The 21185-nt window shown below is 40.2% G+C and overlaps 1 protein-coding gene across 1 annotated transcript in view; it reads left to right on the plus strand.

Moving 5' to 3' along the window:
• The first annotated feature begins 410 nt into the window (after positions 1 to 410).
• The window catches only part of LOC139155602 (uncharacterized), a 109421-nt gene continuing 88646 nt past the window's right edge, over positions 411 to 21185 (plus strand). Inside the window, exons 1-3 of the mRNA XM_070730801.1 lie at positions 411 to 1309; positions 2291 to 2323; positions 4460 to 6143. Coding sequence (XP_070586902.1) covers positions 1042 to 1309; positions 2291 to 2323; positions 4460 to 6143 — 1985 coding nt within the window. The 5' untranslated portion in view covers positions 411 to 1041. The remainder of the gene's footprint in view (positions 1310 to 2290; positions 2324 to 4459; positions 6144 to 21185) is intronic.

Raw genomic sequence — 21185 nt, forward strand, 5'->3', positions numbered from 1 at the left:
AATAAAAGAGATGACACGTCCCGCGTACCAGAGATTTGGAAACTAGCCTTAAACAAAAAAAACACTTCATAAAAATCACCATGTCAATTCTTCTAATAATTATGATTCCACCAACCAATCAGATCACTAAAACATAATCACCCAATCTATTTGCTACATTCAAACCAAATCTCCACCGCCACACTATATACTAGGAAGAAATGACAGTTGCAAACATTCCATTTTACAACAGCACGAAGCTTGGAACTTCAGCCTGATGATGGTGAATGGTGGCAGCAATTAGTGGTGATGTGCTGTGGGGATCCCTGCTCCTAGAAAAGGTATAAAATGAGCATGTGGAGGTCAAATATGTGACCTACATAGGCCGAAAATGCGATGCACAGAGATGGTGATGCATGGTGGCCAAAATTGTGAAGCACAGAGGCCAAAAACCATGATGTGCAGAGTCCAAATACGCAATGTGCAGAGGCAAAAAACACAACTTGTGGGGGCGGCAATGGGCTGTGATGATCCCACAGCCTGGAACAGTTGGTTGGGAGGCCTATCCACCCGCCAATCAGTTGGTTGTGCTGAATCAGGCTACAATAATGTGCTGAAGCTTACCAGGCTATTTGCTGTTTACCGCAAGGCTGTTAGCCAGATGAATACCAATGGGCACTGATAGGCAGAGGCAGATTTTTTTCTTATTTTCCTCCCCAAAAACTAATGTGTGTCTTATACTCAAGAGTGTCTTATACTCCAAAAAATACAGGTACTGTATAATTAATATCATACCTTATCTCTTTTTCTTCAGCTTGTATCTTGCATATTAAAAGTTCTTGATCTGATATACAGTAAGCACTGACCATGCCTTTGATGCTATAATTGAGGCCCTCCACCTCCCTTTAGCAATAATACACTCTAGTGATGTCTATGTATATTGGTATCATTTGGGTTGTTTGAAGGTGGTCTTCGATATGTGATCCATTCAGATCTGATTTTCCATATTAGTTTAATTCTTTAATTTTAATTTTAGATTGGATATACTCCATCATAGTTGACATGAGTAACACTATTAAAGAAGATATTTACAATGCATTGAATGAACTCACGGAGAAGCAATTTAAAGAATTTAAATGGTGGCTCAATACTATTAATTATGATGGAAGGCCAAAAATTCCCAAGGCTTCATTGGGTAAAGCTGATCTACAACATGAAGTTGTAGACCTCCTGATTCAACATTATGGAGAAGATGCTCTAGAGATATGCACTGATGTCCTTCGAAAATGCAATAGAAATGATCTTGCGAAAAATCTTGAAGAAACTAAAGGTAAGAAAATCCAGCATATTACACAAATGTTATCTCCATTTAAGATCAAATGGCAATTTTTTTCCAGCTCAATCTTGAATCCAATTATTTGTTGTTTATTATGATTAGCAATGGTACCCTGGAACTTCAGGGTGGGGCTTTCTTTTAAGATTCCTTATCTTGAGCTGGAATCAAACCTTACCTAAGCATCAGCACAGTCACTCAATCTGGCACTTTCCTATCACTGTCAAATAAAAATGTTAAGCCTAGTTCAAGCCTGCGCATGCTCCTGCATCTCTGGTCGAAACCCCCAAATCAGCTGGCTAGCAGGAGGCACTCATGCATGTGCTGACCTGGATGTTGGCTCACCTGCCGGCAGCGATGGCCCCACGTGCCTCCTGTGGCATGCGTGCAATAGGTTTGCCATCACAGGCCTAGGACATAGGCAGGGGTGGGCTACTGCCCGGACAGGGGGGAACACAATGGAGTAGTGAAAATGGAGCTCCAGCCCAGAGCACCCAATTTTCACTGAAAGATGTTGAAAGAAAATGCATAAGCCACGCCCACAGTGTGGTAATAAAAATTGGTAACCTATCCCTGGGTAACCTATCACTGGGCATAGGTAGTATATTTGTACTAGCCCTACTTGATATGTGGATGATTTTGGCTTACGAACAGTGAGAAAGGTTTGATGACAGTTTCCCTTCTTCCAAGCAATGCAGGGCTGGGAGAGAGGGCAAGGGCACAGTTACCTACTGTAATTTTCACCACTACGTGTGGCCTCTTAGTCCGTTCAAGCCTGCTTATGAAAGAAAAAGGGGAAAGAGGAAAATAAGTATATAGAAAGGAATAGGAATTATTAAATAATCTAATCTACATTATAAATGTAGACATTGATAGAAAATATATACCCATGCATTTATCTATTTTTTAAAAATGCTCTGTGATTTACCAATTTTTATAATGTGTGTTTTACTAATTTTAGTTCATCTTTAATTGTAGATGTTGATGCTCACCAACTTCCAATTTCATCAGGTAAGGCAGGAATCATTCAAAGGATTATTGAATTATGTGTAAAACTCATTTAGCATGAGCAGTTTCTCCCTTCTCATTCCCCTTCTATGCAAACTACTGTAAACATTAATGACCTCAAAAATCTTGATGGGGAAAACTCCATGATGGTTTTGCAATGCTGACCAGGAGAAAAAGAAGGGAAAGAAGAAAGGAAAGAGAAAAGGAAGAATTTAAATGATCCCTGATTTTGAATTTCCCAAAAGGAAATTCAGTTATTCTTGGTTCTTCTCCAAAATGGCAATGCTTATTGATTATTTTTCTGTACAACTGTTATAGGGATCTACAAGTAAAAAGTATTATTTTATGTTGAAAAATTATTTTTAATAATTTATATTATTAAACATTTTAATGTAGGTTTGATGTCAAAATGATTAATCTTTTGTTGTTAAATTGGATCCAATCTCTACTGATTTATTCCATTCACTTTTTAAAATGTGCAAATCAAAATGATTTATTGAATACCATTATTAATAAAGAGTAATTGTGGGATTTTGAGTGTCATAAGATTTGGTTATCACTTCTAATGATTTATGTGTCTCTCTCAAGCTAAAATACTACTGGTCCAAATTAAGATGGCAACTGATGTGCATTTATGGTGGGTCACAGCTTCTCCTGGTCACCAGCATTCTATTTGAAACCTGCATAGCTGGCTTCCAAAAATCAAAGTCAAGGGGGAAGCTGAGAGAAAATTGCAAATCATGGTCACATGAGATTATCCTTAACCCCCTGTGGTGATTTGCTAACAACCACTCTTAGAATTAAAGTCGTAAGTGTGGTCTCTGATTTTTCTCTTTACAACTGCATCATATAGCAACTGAGTTGCAATTTCCAATTGCAGTTGGAGGGAACTACCTGCAGCTGTAATTATTGTCAATTAAATGCTTGAAATAAAAACATATTTATCCTTTAAAAAAGGAAATAATAAAATCTCATTATTATCATTCCTTAACTAATCTAAAATAAAATTTAAAAAATCAAGCATCTATCCAAATCTTAATTTTAAGTTCTGGATTATTGCATTGCATCAATTTAGCATAAGAAAAAGTATAATAAGATCAAACATTTCCTGAAATAATATGTCACAATATTCAGAAATGTAATTGTGACAGGGTTTATGTCTAATCTACTATATTTTGAGGACAGTGCTTCCAAGAATGCCACATATGAATAATCCAAAAGACTGTAGGAAGGAGAATTTATATTAAACGAAGTTGCTCCAAATTTGGTATTGTCAGAATATATGCATAATGGTGTAATTCAGAATTATGGAAAGTCAAGCCACATTCAAAAACCTTTTGATAATAATACATTGAAATAGCCAGCTGGAATTGAAGAACCCCATTAAAATTTATCAAATAATATATTTAATTTATAGGCAATCCATCATCTCTGTGTTTGTGTATATTTGTATGTGTTCTCTGAATAAAAAACCCCATCCATATTAAATATGAAATATGCTGGGGATTACACCAGGAGTGGTTCCGGTTTGTTTTGCTGATAGTTTGCTCAGGGATGCACTTTTTGTGCATGCATACACATATTATGTGCCATGCATATGTGCACACATGCACAATACTTAACTTTTGTGCAGGCAATGAAGAAAACCCAAAATGACAAAACAATTGGTTCCAGGACCTGGCAGGCCTAGATTGTTGCTGGCTTTAGGGACCTAAGTCACCAAGTTACTACTGGTTCTATAGAACCGGTCTGAACTGGTAGGAACCCACCTCTGGATTACACTAATTATGGAAGTATTAATCATATCCCAAGGGGGTAATGTTTAAAGATTTCCATTTATTGAAGTCCAAAACCCCCACTTTTATATAACCTATAAGTATTTAATGCAATCATTTGAGAAACATTATGTGGAATAAAAGAGTTTAAAATGATAAATATTTAATCTATTGATTAACAAGAATTTTTCTATTATCAGTTCTGACAAACTAATTAAAAAGTACCCTACAACTCCCCCAAATTCATTAATTCAGAGAGCAGATGAGATTGCCCCAAGAAAAAGATACAGAAACAAAACACTTAATTGCGTGTCTTGTGCAGGCTTATTTTTAATGCTTCTAATTCCATTCATTCTTCCCTTAGAATACAGAAACTACATTAAAAAAAAATATGCAATGATCAAAGATCCTAATGCTATTCCTGGTGAATACCTGCCCCTAAACCAGAGATATTCAAAGCTGATCATACTAGATAATCACCAGTCAGAAGAAGAGAAAGAAGATGAAATTCTGGCAATGGGAAGGAAACATCTTGAAATCATCAGCAAAAGAGCTGAGGTTTCAACCAGCATTGAAACATTATTTAACCCTGATAAATATGGATTAACTCCACAAATTGTTGTGTTGCAAGGAGCTGCAGGAATTGGAAAAACAATGATGGCCAAAAAAATCATATTTGACTGGGCTTCTCAACAACTTTACCAAAATAAATTTAATTATGTTTTCTATATTAGCTGCAGTGAGATGAATTTCCATGCAGAGTCCCAGAAAACTAGCATTGCAGAAATAATTTCAAATGAATGGCTCAAGTGTCAAAAAGTGAAAAATGTGATTGAAAACATACTGAGGAACGAAGAGAAACTTCTGTTCATAATTGATGGGTTTGACGAATTAAGACATTCCTTTAATCAGGCTGAAAACTATTGTTGCATTGATCCCTGGAAGAAGGAGCCAGTGAGAATTATTTTGAGTAATTTATTTCAAAAAAGGATTCTTCCTAAATCCTCTCTTATAATCACAACAAGACCAACTGCTTTGGAGAAACTCTATCAATGTTTAGAACACCCACGTTGTTTTGAGATATTGGGGTTTTCCACAAAAGAGAGAGAAGAATATTTTTACACGTTTTTTGAAAAGAAAGACCAAGCAACTCAAGCTCTCAGATTTGTTAAACAAAATGATACCCTTTTTACCATGTGTGTGATTCCTCTTGTGAGCTGGATCATCTGCACAGTGATGAAACAGGAGCTGGAGAGAGGCAAGGATCTCCAGAAGACACCATACACCCTCACTGCAATATATATGCTATATCTCTCCAGTTTGTTAAAGTTTCACCATAAAGAATCCAAACAGGATGTCCAAGCAAATGTAAAAGGTTTGTCCTCTTTAGCTGCAGAGGGAGTCTCGAAACGGAAAATATTTTTCATGGAGAAAGAAGTCAAGAAGCATGGTTTAGATCAAAAAGACATCCCTCTCTTTCTAAATCAAAGTGTCTTCAAAAGAGACATTGATTGTATTGAAACCTATAGCTTCATTCACTTAAGCTTCCAGGAGTTTTTTGCTGCATTGTTTTATGTCCTAGAAGAAGGAGATGAGCAGCATTCTAAAAAGTGGGGAAAAAATTTGCAGACATTGTTAGAAACACATAGGTCTTTTAGGTCTGACTTTGTAGTAGGATTTCACTTCCTCTTTGGTTTGTTAAATGAAGAAAAAAGAATGAGAGAGTTGAGAAAAGAATTTGGATGGGAAATTTCTCCTAAGAATAAAGAATTCTTGTTAAACTGGGTGAAAAATAATATTCCAAAAAGGAGACATAATTTTCAATTGCAAAAAGAAATGTTTAGTTATTTATATGAGACACGAGATGACAATTTCATAAAAAATGCAGTATGTAGTATCACTGAAATAGATTATCAGAGCAACTCAGATATGGAATTGATGATCCTGGCCTATTGTATACAACACTGCCAGAATTTAAAATACCTCTTTGCCAAAGGTTCTGCATTTCTGTCTCATGCAGAGACAGAACTACATCTTCCAGAAGATAAGTAAGTATTTTTGAAAACTTGTTGAATATTTTGTTAAGTTTGAAGCAATGGAGGTTGACATGGGGTAGCCGGATTCACCTTTATTAGGAACCAGCATATAACAAAAAGAAATCGCAACAAAGTAAAACACAGTAACTTGTGGCAAAGAACAACCCGTGCGACAAGGGTTTCCCTTTTTAAAAGATTTTTCCCCTGGTAGGTGCATATTTGACAGCCGCTTGAATTTCCCAGCCACGGCTTGGCCAATCCGCGGCCGGTATGTAGATAACTCTGTTTACTATATTGGCTATTTACATTGTCAGATACAATTAAGTCTGGGTATACATGCATGGTAAACAATTTCTGCAACGCTTTTACGGTTGCACAAGTGGTGATTGAATTCATGAGAATTATCTGTAGCCACTTAGAATAGGCATCTACCATTATGAGGAATTACTGTGAGTGGATAGGCCCTGCAAAATCTATATGTAATCTTGACCAAGGGCCCCTAGGCATCTCACATTCTGTCGGTGTTGTTTTGGGGGGGCTTGGTCTGGATTCTTGGCAAGGGCTGCAAGTGGCCACCCACTGTTCAATGTCTGTGTCTAGGCCTGGCCACCACAAGTGGCTTCTGGCTAGGCTCTTCATTCTCACTATCCCTGGGTGGCCTTTGTGCAATATGTCAATTACTTTGTCCCTTAGGGTTGCGGGTATTATCACCCTCTCCTCCTACAGTATGGAAAGTTTCATTTTCTTGCTCTTGTACTGTTTCAGCTCTTCCTAAAGTGTTCCTTCTGCCCATCCCCTGAGTATACAACCTGTTAATGCTTTAAGTGTTTTGTCCCTTTGTGTTTCTCTGGCTACTTCCTCTGCTGTGACTGTCAGGTGATTGTCCAATTCTATTAACAGGACATCTGCCACTGGAGTTGGATCGTTAAGTACCTTAGGCTCTCAGCAGTGGCTTAAGGCATCTGCATGGCTAATTCCCCCCCCCCTAGTGTTTTAGGCAATAATTGTAGCCAAATAGGAAGATCAACCACCTGGTCATTCTAGGGGCCATAAAGGCATGTGTAGCTTTGTTTTCTGCAAAGAGGACCAAAAGTGGTTTATGGTCAGTGATTAGTTGAAATTGCCACCCATAGAGATAATCGTGAAATTTTTTAATACCAGCTACTGCTGCTAATGCCTCCTTATCAATTTGTCTCTAATTTCATTTTGCGTTGGACAAGGTCATTTAAAAAATGCTATGGGGGCCTCAATGCTGTCTGGAAAAATGTGGACACGGACTGCACCTACTCTGTAAGGAGAGGCATTGCAAGTCAGTCTTAAAGGCATGGTGGTGTTGTATTGGACAATCACACTATTTGAGGACAAAAGGTTCTTTATTTTATTAAAAGTGAACTGTTCTGCCAGCTGGATCCCTTCTGTAACAATCTATTTATTTATTTATTTATTTATTTGGATTTGGATTTGGATTTGGATTTGGATTTGGATTTGGATTTGGATTTGGATTTGGATTTGGATTTGGATGCCACCCCTCTCCGAGGACTCGGGGCGGCTCACAGCATATATAAAAAAAGAACAGTAATATAATCCAATTAGTGCTACAATATTAAAAACAATTAAAAAGAGAAGATTAACCTAAAAAATTACTTATTAACCAAACATTCAACAATCATACTTAAGGCATTCAGTGGTCAGGGGAAGATCTAAGAGTTTTTAAACTCTTTCGGAAGGCAAGGAGGGAGGGGGCAGTGCGAATCTCTGGGGGGAGTTGATTCCAGAGGGCCAGGGCTCCCACAGAGAAGGCTCTTCCCCTAGGTCCTGCCAACCAACATTGTTTGGTCAACAGGACCCTAAGGAGGCCAACTCTGTGGGACCTCACTGGTTGCTGGGATTCGTGCGGCAGAAGGCGGTCTCGGAGATAATCTGGCCCTGTGCCATGTAGGGCTTTATAGGTCATAACCAACACTTTGAATTGTGCCCGGAAACTGATCGGTAGTCAATGCAGTCCGCAGAGTGATGGTGAGATGTGGGCATTCCTTGAAGGCCCAAGACTGCTCACGTGGCTGCATTTTGGATAAGTTGAAGTTTCCGAACACTCTTCAGAGGTAGCCCCATGTAGAGAGCATTGCAGTAGTCGAACCTCAACTATGCAGGGGTTCCGCTGCTGTGTCTTTCTGTTTTAAGAAAACAGAGTAAAAGTTTAATAGACCTAGGAATGCCTGTAATTCAGTTTTATTTTGGGGTTCCGGGGCTTCCTTGATTGCCCTTACTTTATCCTCCATTGGATGAATTCCTGTTCCATCTATTTTAAATCCGAGGAATTCAACACTCAGAACTCCCCACAAGCATTTATCAGCCCATAAATGGAGACACTTTTCTTGAAATCTTTTAAGGACTTCCCTGATCCTTTGGTTTTGAGATTCTCCCAAAATTAACATGTCATCAAAATATGGAACAACACCTGGGAGCCTGTTTGCAGTCTCTCCATTATGCCTTGGAAAATTCTGGGGGCTACACTTACTCCGAATTGAAGCCTGGTGCATTTAAAGCCCCCCCTGTGTGTCACTAATAATAATAATAATAATAATAATAATAATAATAATAATAATAATAATAATAATAATAATAATAATAATTTATTAGATTTGTATGCTACCCCTCTCCGAAGTTTTCTTTTGAAATAATGGTCAGTTGGGATTTATTTGTGGCTTCTTCAGCAGTACAGCAACTGTTTGTTTACTAAATATGAGTACTGTTTTCAAACGAAATGGAATAAACTCTTATTTTATTTATTTATTACTTGGATTTGTATGCCACCCCTCTCCGAAGACTCGGGGCGGCTCACAACATGTCACAAAGCTGTGGTCTCATCTATGGGGATCTCTTGATACCCCGAGCTAGATCCAGATTTGCAAAAAAAATTTCCATGCCTTAATGAGTGTAGCAGTGTTGGGTTACCAGGATTGGGTATGCATTGTGCTGGAGTGCTTTGTTAAGAGTTGATTTATAATCAGCACAAACTCTTATAGACCCATGAGGCTTAAGTGGGGTCATTATTGGCATTTCCCATGGGGCATAATCCACTGGAACTAGGATTCCTTGGGCTATGAGTTTGTCCAATTGGGTGTCTAGCTTGGGTAGGAGTGGAAGAGAGACTCTTCGGGACTTGAGGTGTAATGGGGTGATTGCTGGGTTTAGGTTAAGGAAATCAGAGGCCCTTTGTAAGTTTCCAAACCCATGGCGAATACCTCTGGAAATTCCTTAGTGAAATCGGCATTTGGGTGTTGTTGAATTTTATGGATTTGGTTACCTCTATACCTAATGGGTCCATCCATTCCATTCCCAATAGTCTGTATCTAGCCCCTTCTACTACAATCAATGGCAGCATTAATACATGGTTTTTAAAAGTTATGGGAACTCTCACACGTCCAAATATTGGAATCCTGTTTTCCTAAAAGTCCTGCACAGTTGTAATTGGTTCTAATTATTCCCTCGTTAGGTTCGGCATGTACAGTTTAACTTTGTGCCATGGTATGATGGTATATTTCGAACCCATGTCCAGCTCCACGTTACAGGGTTGGATGTTTAACAAGAGGGACACCGAAATTTTACTCTTTGCCCTGGGGCCAGTGTAGTTTACTGTGGGGTAACAATTACCTCGGTTCTGATTCCGGATGTTGCCTTCCACTCTCTGTGAGTAGCTTTTGGAGGAGTTGTAGGAAGGACAGTTTTCTCTGTATCCACTGTTCCCAGATGGATGTTGACTTCTGGACTGGGGGGTGAAGTCGTCCTGCAGGATTGTGCGGCAAGCTTTGGCGATGTGTCCGCATTTGTTGTAGCAGTGGCAGATCACGTCTCGGAAGGGGTACCTTGCTCTTGGATGGGGTCCTCTGCATCCTTGGCATTTGGTTGGGTGTCCTTGGTTCCCACCGTTCATGGAGGAGATCTACAGGCAGCATTGTTTGCTGTGGCTGGTGTTTTCTACTTCCGGTCCATTTGGTTCCTCCGTCTTCACTGTGTCAGTTTTCACAAGGTTTACAGTTGTGGAGTCTCTTTTTAAGTCTTCTGTGGCTGCTCCGGAGACCTCGATAGCTTGAGCGGCTTTGAGGACCTCCTGCAATGTGGTGTCTTCATCCATGATGACCTTATTCTGGAGGGCTGTATTTTGCATACCAAAGATTAGTCTGTCTTTCAGCCTGGATTCTGGGTTCTCATACTTGCATTTCGAGAGGAGCGCTCTGAGACGAGTGGCGAATTGGTTTATTCTCTCTCCTTCGGCTTGCTTCATATTCTCAAATTTGTGCCGGTAGACTCTTGATGCTTTGGTCGGTTTGAAGTGTGCCTTTAACTTTGCTGTTATGGTGGCCCACAGTATCGACCTTACTGGGTCTGAATCCATTAGCGTTTGAGCGAGCTCGTAGATCAGTAGCCCACAAAGATTGAGGAAGATTGTGCATTTTCTGTTGTCACTGGCATCCTCGTTGCCGGATGCTTCTAAGAAATTTTCAAATTTATCCATGCATGTGTCCCAGTTGGTCTTCTCTGGGTTGAAAAATTCTGGAGCCTGTGCAACTGAAGATGCTTCCATGACTTCTTCTTGAGCGTTGGTTCTACTTCCTCTCATCGCCAGTGTTAAGTTTGAATCAATGGAGGTCAACATGTGGTAGCCGGATTTGTCTTTATTGGGAATCAGCGTATAACAGAAAGAAATCACAACAAATTAAAAAACACTAAATTGTGGCAAAGAAGAAACCGCATGGCAAGGGTTTCCCTTTTTAAAAGAATTTTCCCTGGTAGGTGCGGCTTTGACAGCTGCTTGAATTTCCCGGCCGTGGCTTGGCCAATCCGCGGCCGGTATGTAGATAACTCTGTTTACCGTAACATATTTACATATTGGCTATTTATATGCATACATAATACATTTCATTTAGTTTTTCATCATGCCACTATATTGTCTAACCTACTGTCACCTATGTTTGTGGTTTGATGTAAAAACTCATTGTGAGCAATCCTATAATGCAACCAAAGTATTGGATTTCAGAAAAACAAATTTTAATGCAATGGGGGAATATTTAGATAATGAATTAAAGGGGAGGGATAAAATGGCAGGAGCGAGCACCCAGTGGACTGTATTAAAAAAGGCCATCTTAAAAGCCACTGGACTGTATGTAAGATAAATAACTAAAGGTAAAAGGAAGAAGAAACCGCTATGGTTTAGCAATGATGTAAGGGCTATAGTCAATGAAAAAAAGGCTGCCTATAGGAGGTATAAAGAGTCTGGAAGTATAGCTGATAGGGAGGTGTATAAAATGAGACAGAAGGAGGCAAAACAGATAATATATGCTGCTAAAGCCTCAAAAGAGAAAGAAATTGCCAAATCTGTAAAGAAGGGGGATAAAACCTTCTTCAGATATATTAGTGATAAGAAAAAGAAAAACTGCGGTGTCACGAAGCTTAGTACCAGGAATAATACATCCATTAATGGGAATAAGGAGATTGCTGACCATTTCAATAGCTACTTCTGTTCAGTTTTCTCAAAAGACACCGTACAAAATAATACTATAGAGGGATATAGCATTGCTTCCAGCTGTACGGATTCAGCTCCAGTGATCTTAGAAGCCGATGTCTTAGAAGAACTTGAACGATTAAAGATAAATAAGGCAATGGGTCCAGATGGCATCCACCCCAGAGTTCTTAAAGAACTCAGATCTGTCATTACTACCCCCCTGACTGATTTGTTTAACCGATCCTTGTTAACAGGAGAAGTTCCTGAGGATTGGAGAATGGCCAGTGTTGTGCCTATTCACAAGAAGGGCAGTAGAGAAGAAGCTGGTAACTACAGGCCAGTTAGCTTGACATCAGTTGTAGTTAAAATGATGGAGACTCTACTCAAAAAGAGGATAAATCAGCACCTAAAAAACAATAACTTATTGGACCCAAATCAGCATGGCTTTACTGAAGGCAAATCATGTCAGACTAATCTCATTGATTTCTTTGACTATGTCACAAAGGTGTTGGATGAAGGTGGTGCTGTGGATATTGCCTACCTGGACTTCAGCAAAGCCTTTGATACGGTTCCACATAAAGAGCTGATAGATAAATTAGTGAAGATTGGACTTAATCCCTGGATAGTTCAATGGATTTGCAGCTGGCTGAAGCATAGACATCAGAGAATTATTGTTAATGGCGAGTATTCTGAGCAGAGTCAGGTTACAAGCGGTGTGCCACAAGGGTCTGTTCTGGGTCCTATTCTTTTTAATATGTTTGTGAGTGACATAGGGGAAGGTTTGGTAGGGAAGGTTTGCCTATTTGCCGATGACTCTAAAGTGTGCAATAGGGTTGATATTCCTGGAGGCGTCTGTAATATGGTAAATGATTTAGCTTTACTAGATAAATGGTCAAAGCAATGGAAATTGCAGTTTAATGTTTCCAAATGTAAAATAATGCACTTGGGGAAAAGGAATCCTCAATCTGAGTATTGTATTGGCAGTTCTGTGTTAGCAAATACTTCAAAAGAAAAGGATTTAGGGGTAATGATTTCTGACAGTCTCAAAATGGGTGAACAGTGCAGTCAGGCGGTAGGGAAAGCAAGTAGGATGCTTGGCTGCATAGCTAGAGGTATAACAAGCAGGAAGAGGGAGATTATGATCCCGCTATATAGAATGCTGGTGAGACCACATTTGGAATACTGTGTTCAGTTCTGGAGACCTCACCTACAAAAAGATATTGACAAAATTGAACGGGTCCAAAGACGGGCTACAAGAATGGTGGAAGGTCTTAAGCATAAAACGTATCAGGAAAGACTTAATGAACTCAATCTGTATAGTCTGGAGGACAGAAGGAAAAGGGGGGACATGATCGAAACATTTAAATATATTAAAGGGTTAAATAAGGTCCAGGAGGGAAGTGTTTTTAATAGGAAAGTGAACACAAGAACAAGGGGACACAATCTGAAGTTAGTTGGGGGAAAGATCAAAAGCAACATGAGAAAATATTATTTTACTGAAAGAGTAGTAGATCCTTGGAACAAACTTCCAGCAGACGTGGTAGATAAATCCACAGTAACTGAATTTAAACATGCCTGGGATAAACATATATCCATCCTAAGATAAAATACAGAAAATAGTATAAGGGCAGACTAGATGGACCATGAGGTCTTTTTCTGCCGTCAGACTTCTATGTTTCTATGTTTCTATGTCACAAATGTAATAATAGAGCAGAAAAATTATATTTAGTATGCATAAATATCTTTTGGTAGTTAATTTAAAGAGGGCTCTCAATCGTTAAGCAAAGACAAGAGATGGGCTCTGTGGGCTGGAAAGATGATTTAAAATGAACAGTTGTCCTTTGAGTAGGCCAACATCAATCAATTCCTCTCACACTTAAGGAACTTGATAATCATCAGGAAGTGTTCATCTCAGCTCAAGATTAGAGCTGTTTTACAATATAAACACTCACACAACATAAAACAAGTGCTTTGTGAATTGTGCCCACCACCAGACAAACATTCATAACCCACCACTAAATTGGGGGTGTTTCTTGTATAAACCCATTTTAACCCAAGAACAGAGTATCTATTTACATATTATAAAGTGAGTCCAATTTGTTTCTTGTAGCTTGGTCTCGGATTCTACTCGCCATATATCGTCTTACTTTGTCCCATCGTTCCATCAGTTGTCGCAAAACTGTTTCATTAACCAAATTCATCCTTTTATCTTAATCTCAAATTGAATGTGGTCCACCATATACCGGTACCAATTTTGCATTGTCCATTTTGTCACATCCTTCCAACCCAAGACTATTACCGCCTGAGCGCTTTCTATTGCTACTTGTTTTATTTCCCTAAATTTTCCCATTCCCATCATATATTTAACATCCTATTAATATCCTCTTGCACTTTTTGCCAAAAATTCTGCACTACTGGGCATTCCCAAAACATATGCATAAACATTCCTTTATCTGGGCACCCATGCCAACAAATACCCTTAACATTCTGCTGAAAGTATGCGAGTTGAACGAGTGTGTAATACCACTTATGTAATATTTTCCCTCTCATTTCCCTAACTCTTGTATTCTTAGTTTTCCTTATATTCTCCACTGTATTTTTCATCTCTTGCACCTCTACTTGTATCTCACTTTGCTACCATTTAGTCAATCCTTGGATCACATCCCTGTCTGACTGCACTAACATCTTATATATATTGGTACCCTCACTTTTTTCTCTTATTATTTTTAACTCTATCTCCTCCCTAAATAGTGCTTCCTTATTCTCCCTTTCATTCAGAAATTTACATATTGCATTTATTTGTAGCAATCCTTCCTTACCCAACCACCATTCTATACGATTTCTACTTGGCCTCCCATCCTTCTCATATAACTGTTCTATCTTAATTATCCCTCTTTCCTTCAACTCTCCTATAACCCTATTTAGATATGTTTTGTTATCTCTATTTATTACATATAGCGATGGCAGTTTTGATTTATATAATCCTATTTTCCCTTGCCATTTTTTCCAAATTTTCATTGTCCCTTTCATTTATCTAAATCACTCCTATTCCACCTTATAAAAAATAATTCTCTATTCTTCATCCCATTTATCTCTTTTTACAATTTTACCCATTTATTTTCAAATAATTTCAGCTCTATTAATCTTTCAATTTGAAATGCTTCTCTATACAACTCCAAACAAAGAATTCCCCATCCGCCCTCTTTTTATTCCTTTTTCCTTATTCTCGGTCTCTTAGCTTCTTCAACCCAATAATTAAGTTTTTTATCCCACTCCCCAAACTTTGATGCTAATAAACCCCCTGGCAATACCTGAAATAAGTACACCATTTTGGGAAGTATCATCATTTTTAATGCTCTTATTTTAGCCATTCTCCTTAGCTTTTTCTCTTTCCAGCTCCTCATCTGTTTCAACATTTTCCTCCATATTTGTTTATAATTCAACTCCTCAACTTTTGCCGGGTTTCTCAATAACCAAATTCCCAAATACTTAATTTTCTTTAATCCTAACTTCAACTCTGATTCTTTCCTAATTTCTATCTTCTCTCTCGGACCTGTATTTAAGCACATAATCTCTGATTTTTCCATATTGACCGACAATCCCGATTCCTGTTTAAATTCTTGCAAAATATTTCTTATGCCTTTAATTATCTCCATCGGGGTCTGGGTCAGTATAATTGCATCATCTGCAAATAGGTTTAGTTTCATTTCTAATGAGCTGTTTTATGTCCTAGAAGTAGGAGAGGAGCACCATTCCGAAAACTGGAATACAAATTTACGGACACTGTTAAAAAGTCATAAATCTTTTAGGCGTGATTTTGCAGTTGGATTTCACTTTGTTTTTGGTTTTTATTATTATTATTATTATTATTGTTATTATTATTATTATTATTATTATTATTATTATTATTATTATTATTATTTAGATTTGTATGCCGCCCCTCTCCGTAGACTCGGGGCGGCTCACAGCAATGATAAAAACAATATATAATGACAAATCTAATAGTTAAACTCTAAAATAACAATAATACATTTTAAAAATCTAAAAAACAAGAAACCCCAATATATAAAAAACATGCATACAGTCATATCATACACAGAAAACAACAAAGGCAAGGGGAGATGTTTCAGTTCCCCCACGCTTGATGACAGAGGTGGGTTTTAAATGAAGTAAAAAGAATGAGACAGTTGAAAAAAGAATTTGGATTCCTAAGAGTAAAGAGTCCTTATTAGACTGGGTGAAATATAAAATTGACAAAAGAATTAATTTCCCTTTGCAAAGAGAAATGTTAGCTTATTTACATGAGACACAAGATGACAATTTTATAAATGATGCACTATGCGGTGTCACTAAAATAGATGATCGGTGCAACTCTGATATGGAATTGATTGTCCTGGCCTATTTGTCCTGCCAAAATTTGAAGGAACTCTTTATTTAAATCCCTACATTTCCATATCGGGAAGAGGAAAAATTATTTTTTTCAAAAACCGAGTAAGTACTGTACAGTACTTTATTTTTTGAAAGCTTATAACCAGGGGTGGGCTACTGCCCAGATGGCTACAGTATTCTCTAGAACAGAGGTCTTCATAGCTGGCTGGAGAATTCTGAGAGTTGAAATTCACAAGTCTTAAAGTTGCCAAGTTTGGGGACTCTAGAAAATTAATAATAATAATAATAATAATAATAATAATAATAATAATAACAACAACAACAACAACAACAACAACAACAACAACAACTTATTTGATTTGTATGCTGCCCCTCTCCAAGGACTAATACTTGAAACCTAATGTTTTGCAAGAAACCTTGATTTTGTTTGGTAGTCTGCAGGAAAGAGGGTTAAGATTGTTATGAAGAATGGAGCATTTTGGGATATTTACTTAGGCTGCTAAAGTAGCAAGGAACAATTTAGATTGTTGCCTTTGAGTGACTGATTATTTTGTGAGTGGCCATTTTAATCATGAAGACACCTTTATGACAATGCTCACAATGTGCTCTCAAAATTCCAAGTGAGATGTTTCTGTAATTTCACTGTTCTATAGCTGCTTACTTCTAGGATGTGGGTGAATTTGATGACCTGCTTGTTTTGAGTCCATTGATATGGGTATTGTTCTGGAATATCCTTGGTCAAGTTACATGATTGTCAAGCTACTCCCACCTGACCACATGGCCAGCAAGCCACTCCTACCTGGTCACATGACCATCAAGCCCACAGTGTGGTTGTAAAGTTTTTGGTAGCCCTTCACTGAGTCAACCTATTCTCCAAAGTACCAGAGGGTAGAACAAGAAGCAATGGGTGGAAACTAAACAAGGAGAGAAGTAACTTAGAACTAAGGAGAAATTTCCTGACAGTTATAGCAATTAATCAATGGAACAACTTATCTCCAGAAGTTGTTAATTCTCCAACACTAGAAGTTTTAAAGGAGATATTGGATAATCCTGCCTAGATCCCTTCCAACTCTGTTGTTATTATTATAAGATATTAGCAGTAAAGCAGTAAAGATGGCTTAGGCTAGGCTGATTAAATAAAAACAATCAGTCATCCGTTGTTGACTAATACCAGTCAATCTCTCTTGCACTTAAAGAACCTAATAATGATATCAGTAGGAAGTTCTTGGTTGGAGATCAGAGAGACAATTGCTGTTGAGATGGGGGGGGGGGAGGGCTGTAGTCATTTTAAATCAACAAATCACTAAAAAAGGGGGTAATTGTTTTATACAAAGCCTGACAATGATTGGAAGCTCTCTTGGCCATAGCAAAGGCCAGTGTCTTTCTCCTTTTAACTAAAAAAGAGCTACATTCAACACCCTTAAATGTTCCATAGTATCTAAAACTTTCATCTTAAGTGGCAGATAGCATAAGAAGATGCATCTATAATAATTGAAAACCTCTTAAGTATCCCCCTTAAAAAAACACTCTGAAATTAGCATTTTTAAAAAAATGGACTATGTGGTTTTATCTTAGAATTTTAATTCAAATGATACCTCATTTTTCATCTTAAATAAGAGGAGTAAATTGAGAATTTAAAGGAATTTCTCCCTGTGGTGTGATTTGGACCAAATCTTAGGAGAATATTTCCTCTGCTTCAGCACTGAATTGATAAAGGACACATTTTCTAGAGTTGTTGAGAAAATGGCTATACTGAATAAACTGTAGGATTAACATTTAAGGGCACCCCTAGTGATGGGGTAACCAGTGATGGGCTCCTACAGGAACGGTCAGGAATGCACTTCTGGTAGCAAATTTTGAAGCACCCTATTTGCACTGAAAGATGTTGAAACAAAATGCATAAGCCATGCCCACAGTGTGGTAATAAAAGTTTTTGTAGCCCATCACTGGGCACCCCTATTAACTTTATAATTTTGCAATACTTTTATTTAATACTTGTGAACTTTGGCTTAAATATAGATTGAAACATGAATAATTTCCTCATTGTAGTTTTTAGCTGTTATCTGCTGGAAATGAAGCTGGCTGAAGAGCTTTTTCCAGATTTCAGTGTCTTCTTCTGCTGTGGCCTTAGGGATGAGCTCATGTTGTGCTCAGACTGTGCTCACTACAGCTCCCAATGAGACCATTTCTTCCTTATTTTATTCCTCCCACCTGTGACTGTCCTGACAAGATGATTCAAAACAGAAAGCCACACAATTACAGGTTTGAAGAAGTCTATTTCCAAGTTGCAAATTTTGAGCTAACAAAATCAAATAACTAAGAAAGGAGTTAATCTGTAGAACGTTCAAAGAACCCATAACTTTAATTGGAGGTTGAATCGTCAAAGTTCAGGATCCAAGCATCAGAGACTCCATGAGCCAGTCTGAATGCCAATCCTTCTTGTAACACCAAATGCTGACATGACTTGATTATGTGCAATGCTGCCCAAAGAGATGCACTGATGTTTTTTTCCTCAGCCCTCCATAACTGCTTGTGAGTTCTAGTGCACTGGTGGAAAAAGGTAAGGAACCTACCCCTGCTCTGCCTATTTAACAATTATTTATATCATCATCTTTTTTTATCTAATGTATTTGTATATATAGTTGCCTTCGTTGGTAAAACCCAATTTGGCAATTTTGTATAATATTTCTTTTTAACTTTTCCCCATATCCATATTAGCCCTTCTCTTATTTGGTGTTGATAGAAGTTTAAATGTGTCTTTTTATGCTTGTCCCATAAAAAGGCATGGCAGCCTGCCTGTAAATCATGTCCTTCAATCATTAGCACCCTTTCATTATCTAATTTTATTCTCTCCCTAATCCATAGTAACTCCATCACTTGATGATAAAGTTCCCATTTTGGATTTCCAAGTGTCTAAATCACCTCTGCTTCTGTTATCTTATAATGCTTTCATTTGCTGGAGAGACGGAGTAACGACACGGACACAAGAGCTGGATTTAAATTGGGTCATTTTTATTAACATAAATCTGCATAATTTATTCATTAAATTTGCATATATTAGCATAATCAACTATGACCCGGAAATGGACCTGCAGGGTCAAACAAATACTTCCGGGGCGGAAATGACGTATGACAAAAAACTTCCTGGGCAACTCATGGGCGTATCTCGATGCAAGTCCAGGTGAGGGAGCAGTCCATCACCTGCGACCCTGCCATGCTTAGCATGAGGGGGGTCCCACCGGCTACCCGGAACCCGGGAATTAAAGGTGCAGGACCCAAAGACAGGTTCCCCCCAGCTGCTCAGGCAGACACTCCCTCCATGAGCTTGCGGAGAACCTGTCAATCATCCCCAAAGATGCCCAAGGGAGAACGCGCGGTTGCTAAACCACCCCAATTTTCCGCCCCTAACCTGCCACGGAGCGGGGGTCAGATCTCTATCTTGGCCCCCCGACTCCCCCCTCTATCTGCGCCAGCTCACGCAGAGACCGCTGCAGGTCCTGTAAGAAAATGGCGTTCCCCTGTTCTGACAGGTGAACGCCGTCGGCCCGGTAAAGCCATGGCCGGTCTATTGTGATGAGGGGATGGGCCACTACAACCCCACCTAGTTCCCTAACTGTTTTGCCTAGGGCCCTATTCACTCTACGTCTTGCCCGGTGAATGGCCCTAAGGGAAGAGGCGTCCCTCCACACGATCCTAGGTAGGATCTCTGACCACACCACTTGCGTGGTGGGCCACACCTCACGAAGCCTTCGCAGGTCTTCGCGTGCCTGGATGATCAGCGCCAGGCCTCCCAGCATGCACAGGTCATTGCCTCCTAAGTGCAATACCAGCCACCTGGGTGCGGCCACAGGACGCTGCCCACCCAAACCCACCTGGGCACGACCCCGAGGAGCCGCCCCCACCATACCGCCAGGCGCAGCCACGGAATGCTGAGCGCCCAGCAACGCCGGTAGGAGACCCTCCCACCGCATACCTCTCCGGCCCATCCAGGCAACCTTGACCCACTGCCCCAGGGACAGCTGGGTCCCGATGGCACTCCTGGCTGCTGAGCGGCCGGCCCAAAATATCATGCTGTGGCCACACAGCAGCGCCGTCGGTTTCATGTTAGCCTGGTGACCTGCAAGAGGACACACACAGAGAGGTTACCTAGCCTAAGCCCTGCCTAGGATCCTCAGTGGGCCTAACATAACCCAAATATGCCGCTGACCGCCAGCGGCCGATCTCCCGAATCCGATGGGCCGGGAAACCAGAAAGTGCCGCGCTAGTGGCGGCGCCGATACGGAACGAATGCGTTCCATAACCGGCGGGATCCATACCTACCCGGGCCATTGCCCTGGACACTAGCACCCAAAATTGGTAACGGGTCAGAGGGGCACCGTCCCAATGTCTAAACAGGTACCCTTGCCCCGACCCCCGTAAGCTACAGTAAAGCTGTAGGGCGGCCACCGGACACACCGATTGGTCCGCGGTCGCACCAAGCTGGATGGTAACCCCTCTGTGCAGCTGATCTGTCTTAGACTGCCGTAATACAAGGGACACCCCCCCTTGTCTAAAGGCCAGATCAGCATACTGGAGGGCTCGGAGCGAAGTGTCAGCCTGAGACGAAGCCATGGCCTCGCTGACCCTGAGGGCCCCAAAAAACATGACACAAGCCGCCGCCCTAAAAAGACGGGCCTCGTACAATGAGGCGCACAGACTGTCAAAAACCCCATTAAGTAAAGACAGCTGCTCCACCGTCAGGGCCCGACGAGTGTCACCAGGGGCCCCCGCTTGCTCCCTCAGCCAGCCCTCCAGCATCTTCCGGATGCGAAAATCACCCGAAAAATCCACAAACCCCCCCGCCTTGGACAGGAAGGCGAGGCCGGCTAACCTGGACCGGATCGTCCTAACCGACAGGCCACGCTGCCTAAGCTGGACGCAAAACTCGACCAGGTGCTCAACAGGGACGGGCCACGAAAGCTGGTAACCCCTGCCCTGCCTGAAATCCCCAAGCTCCTTACCTGCACGCTGGTATGCCCTGAGGGTGCCGGGCGCTACAGACAAGGAGATCGCCCGGGATGCCTCGTCTCTCCACCACTCTGGATCCCCCCCAGACTCCAGAGGTGGCCGGGGAACACTTCTGGCAACTCTCGGGCCCACGGGGCCAGGGTCCGAAACCTGGA

Source organism: Erythrolamprus reginae, unplaced genomic scaffold (genome assembly GCF_031021105.1).
Source record: "Erythrolamprus reginae isolate rEryReg1 unplaced genomic scaffold, rEryReg1.hap1 H_32, whole genome shotgun sequence".
Classification (NCBI taxonomy): domain Eukaryota; kingdom Metazoa; phylum Chordata; class Lepidosauria; order Squamata; family Dipsadidae; genus Erythrolamprus; species Erythrolamprus reginae.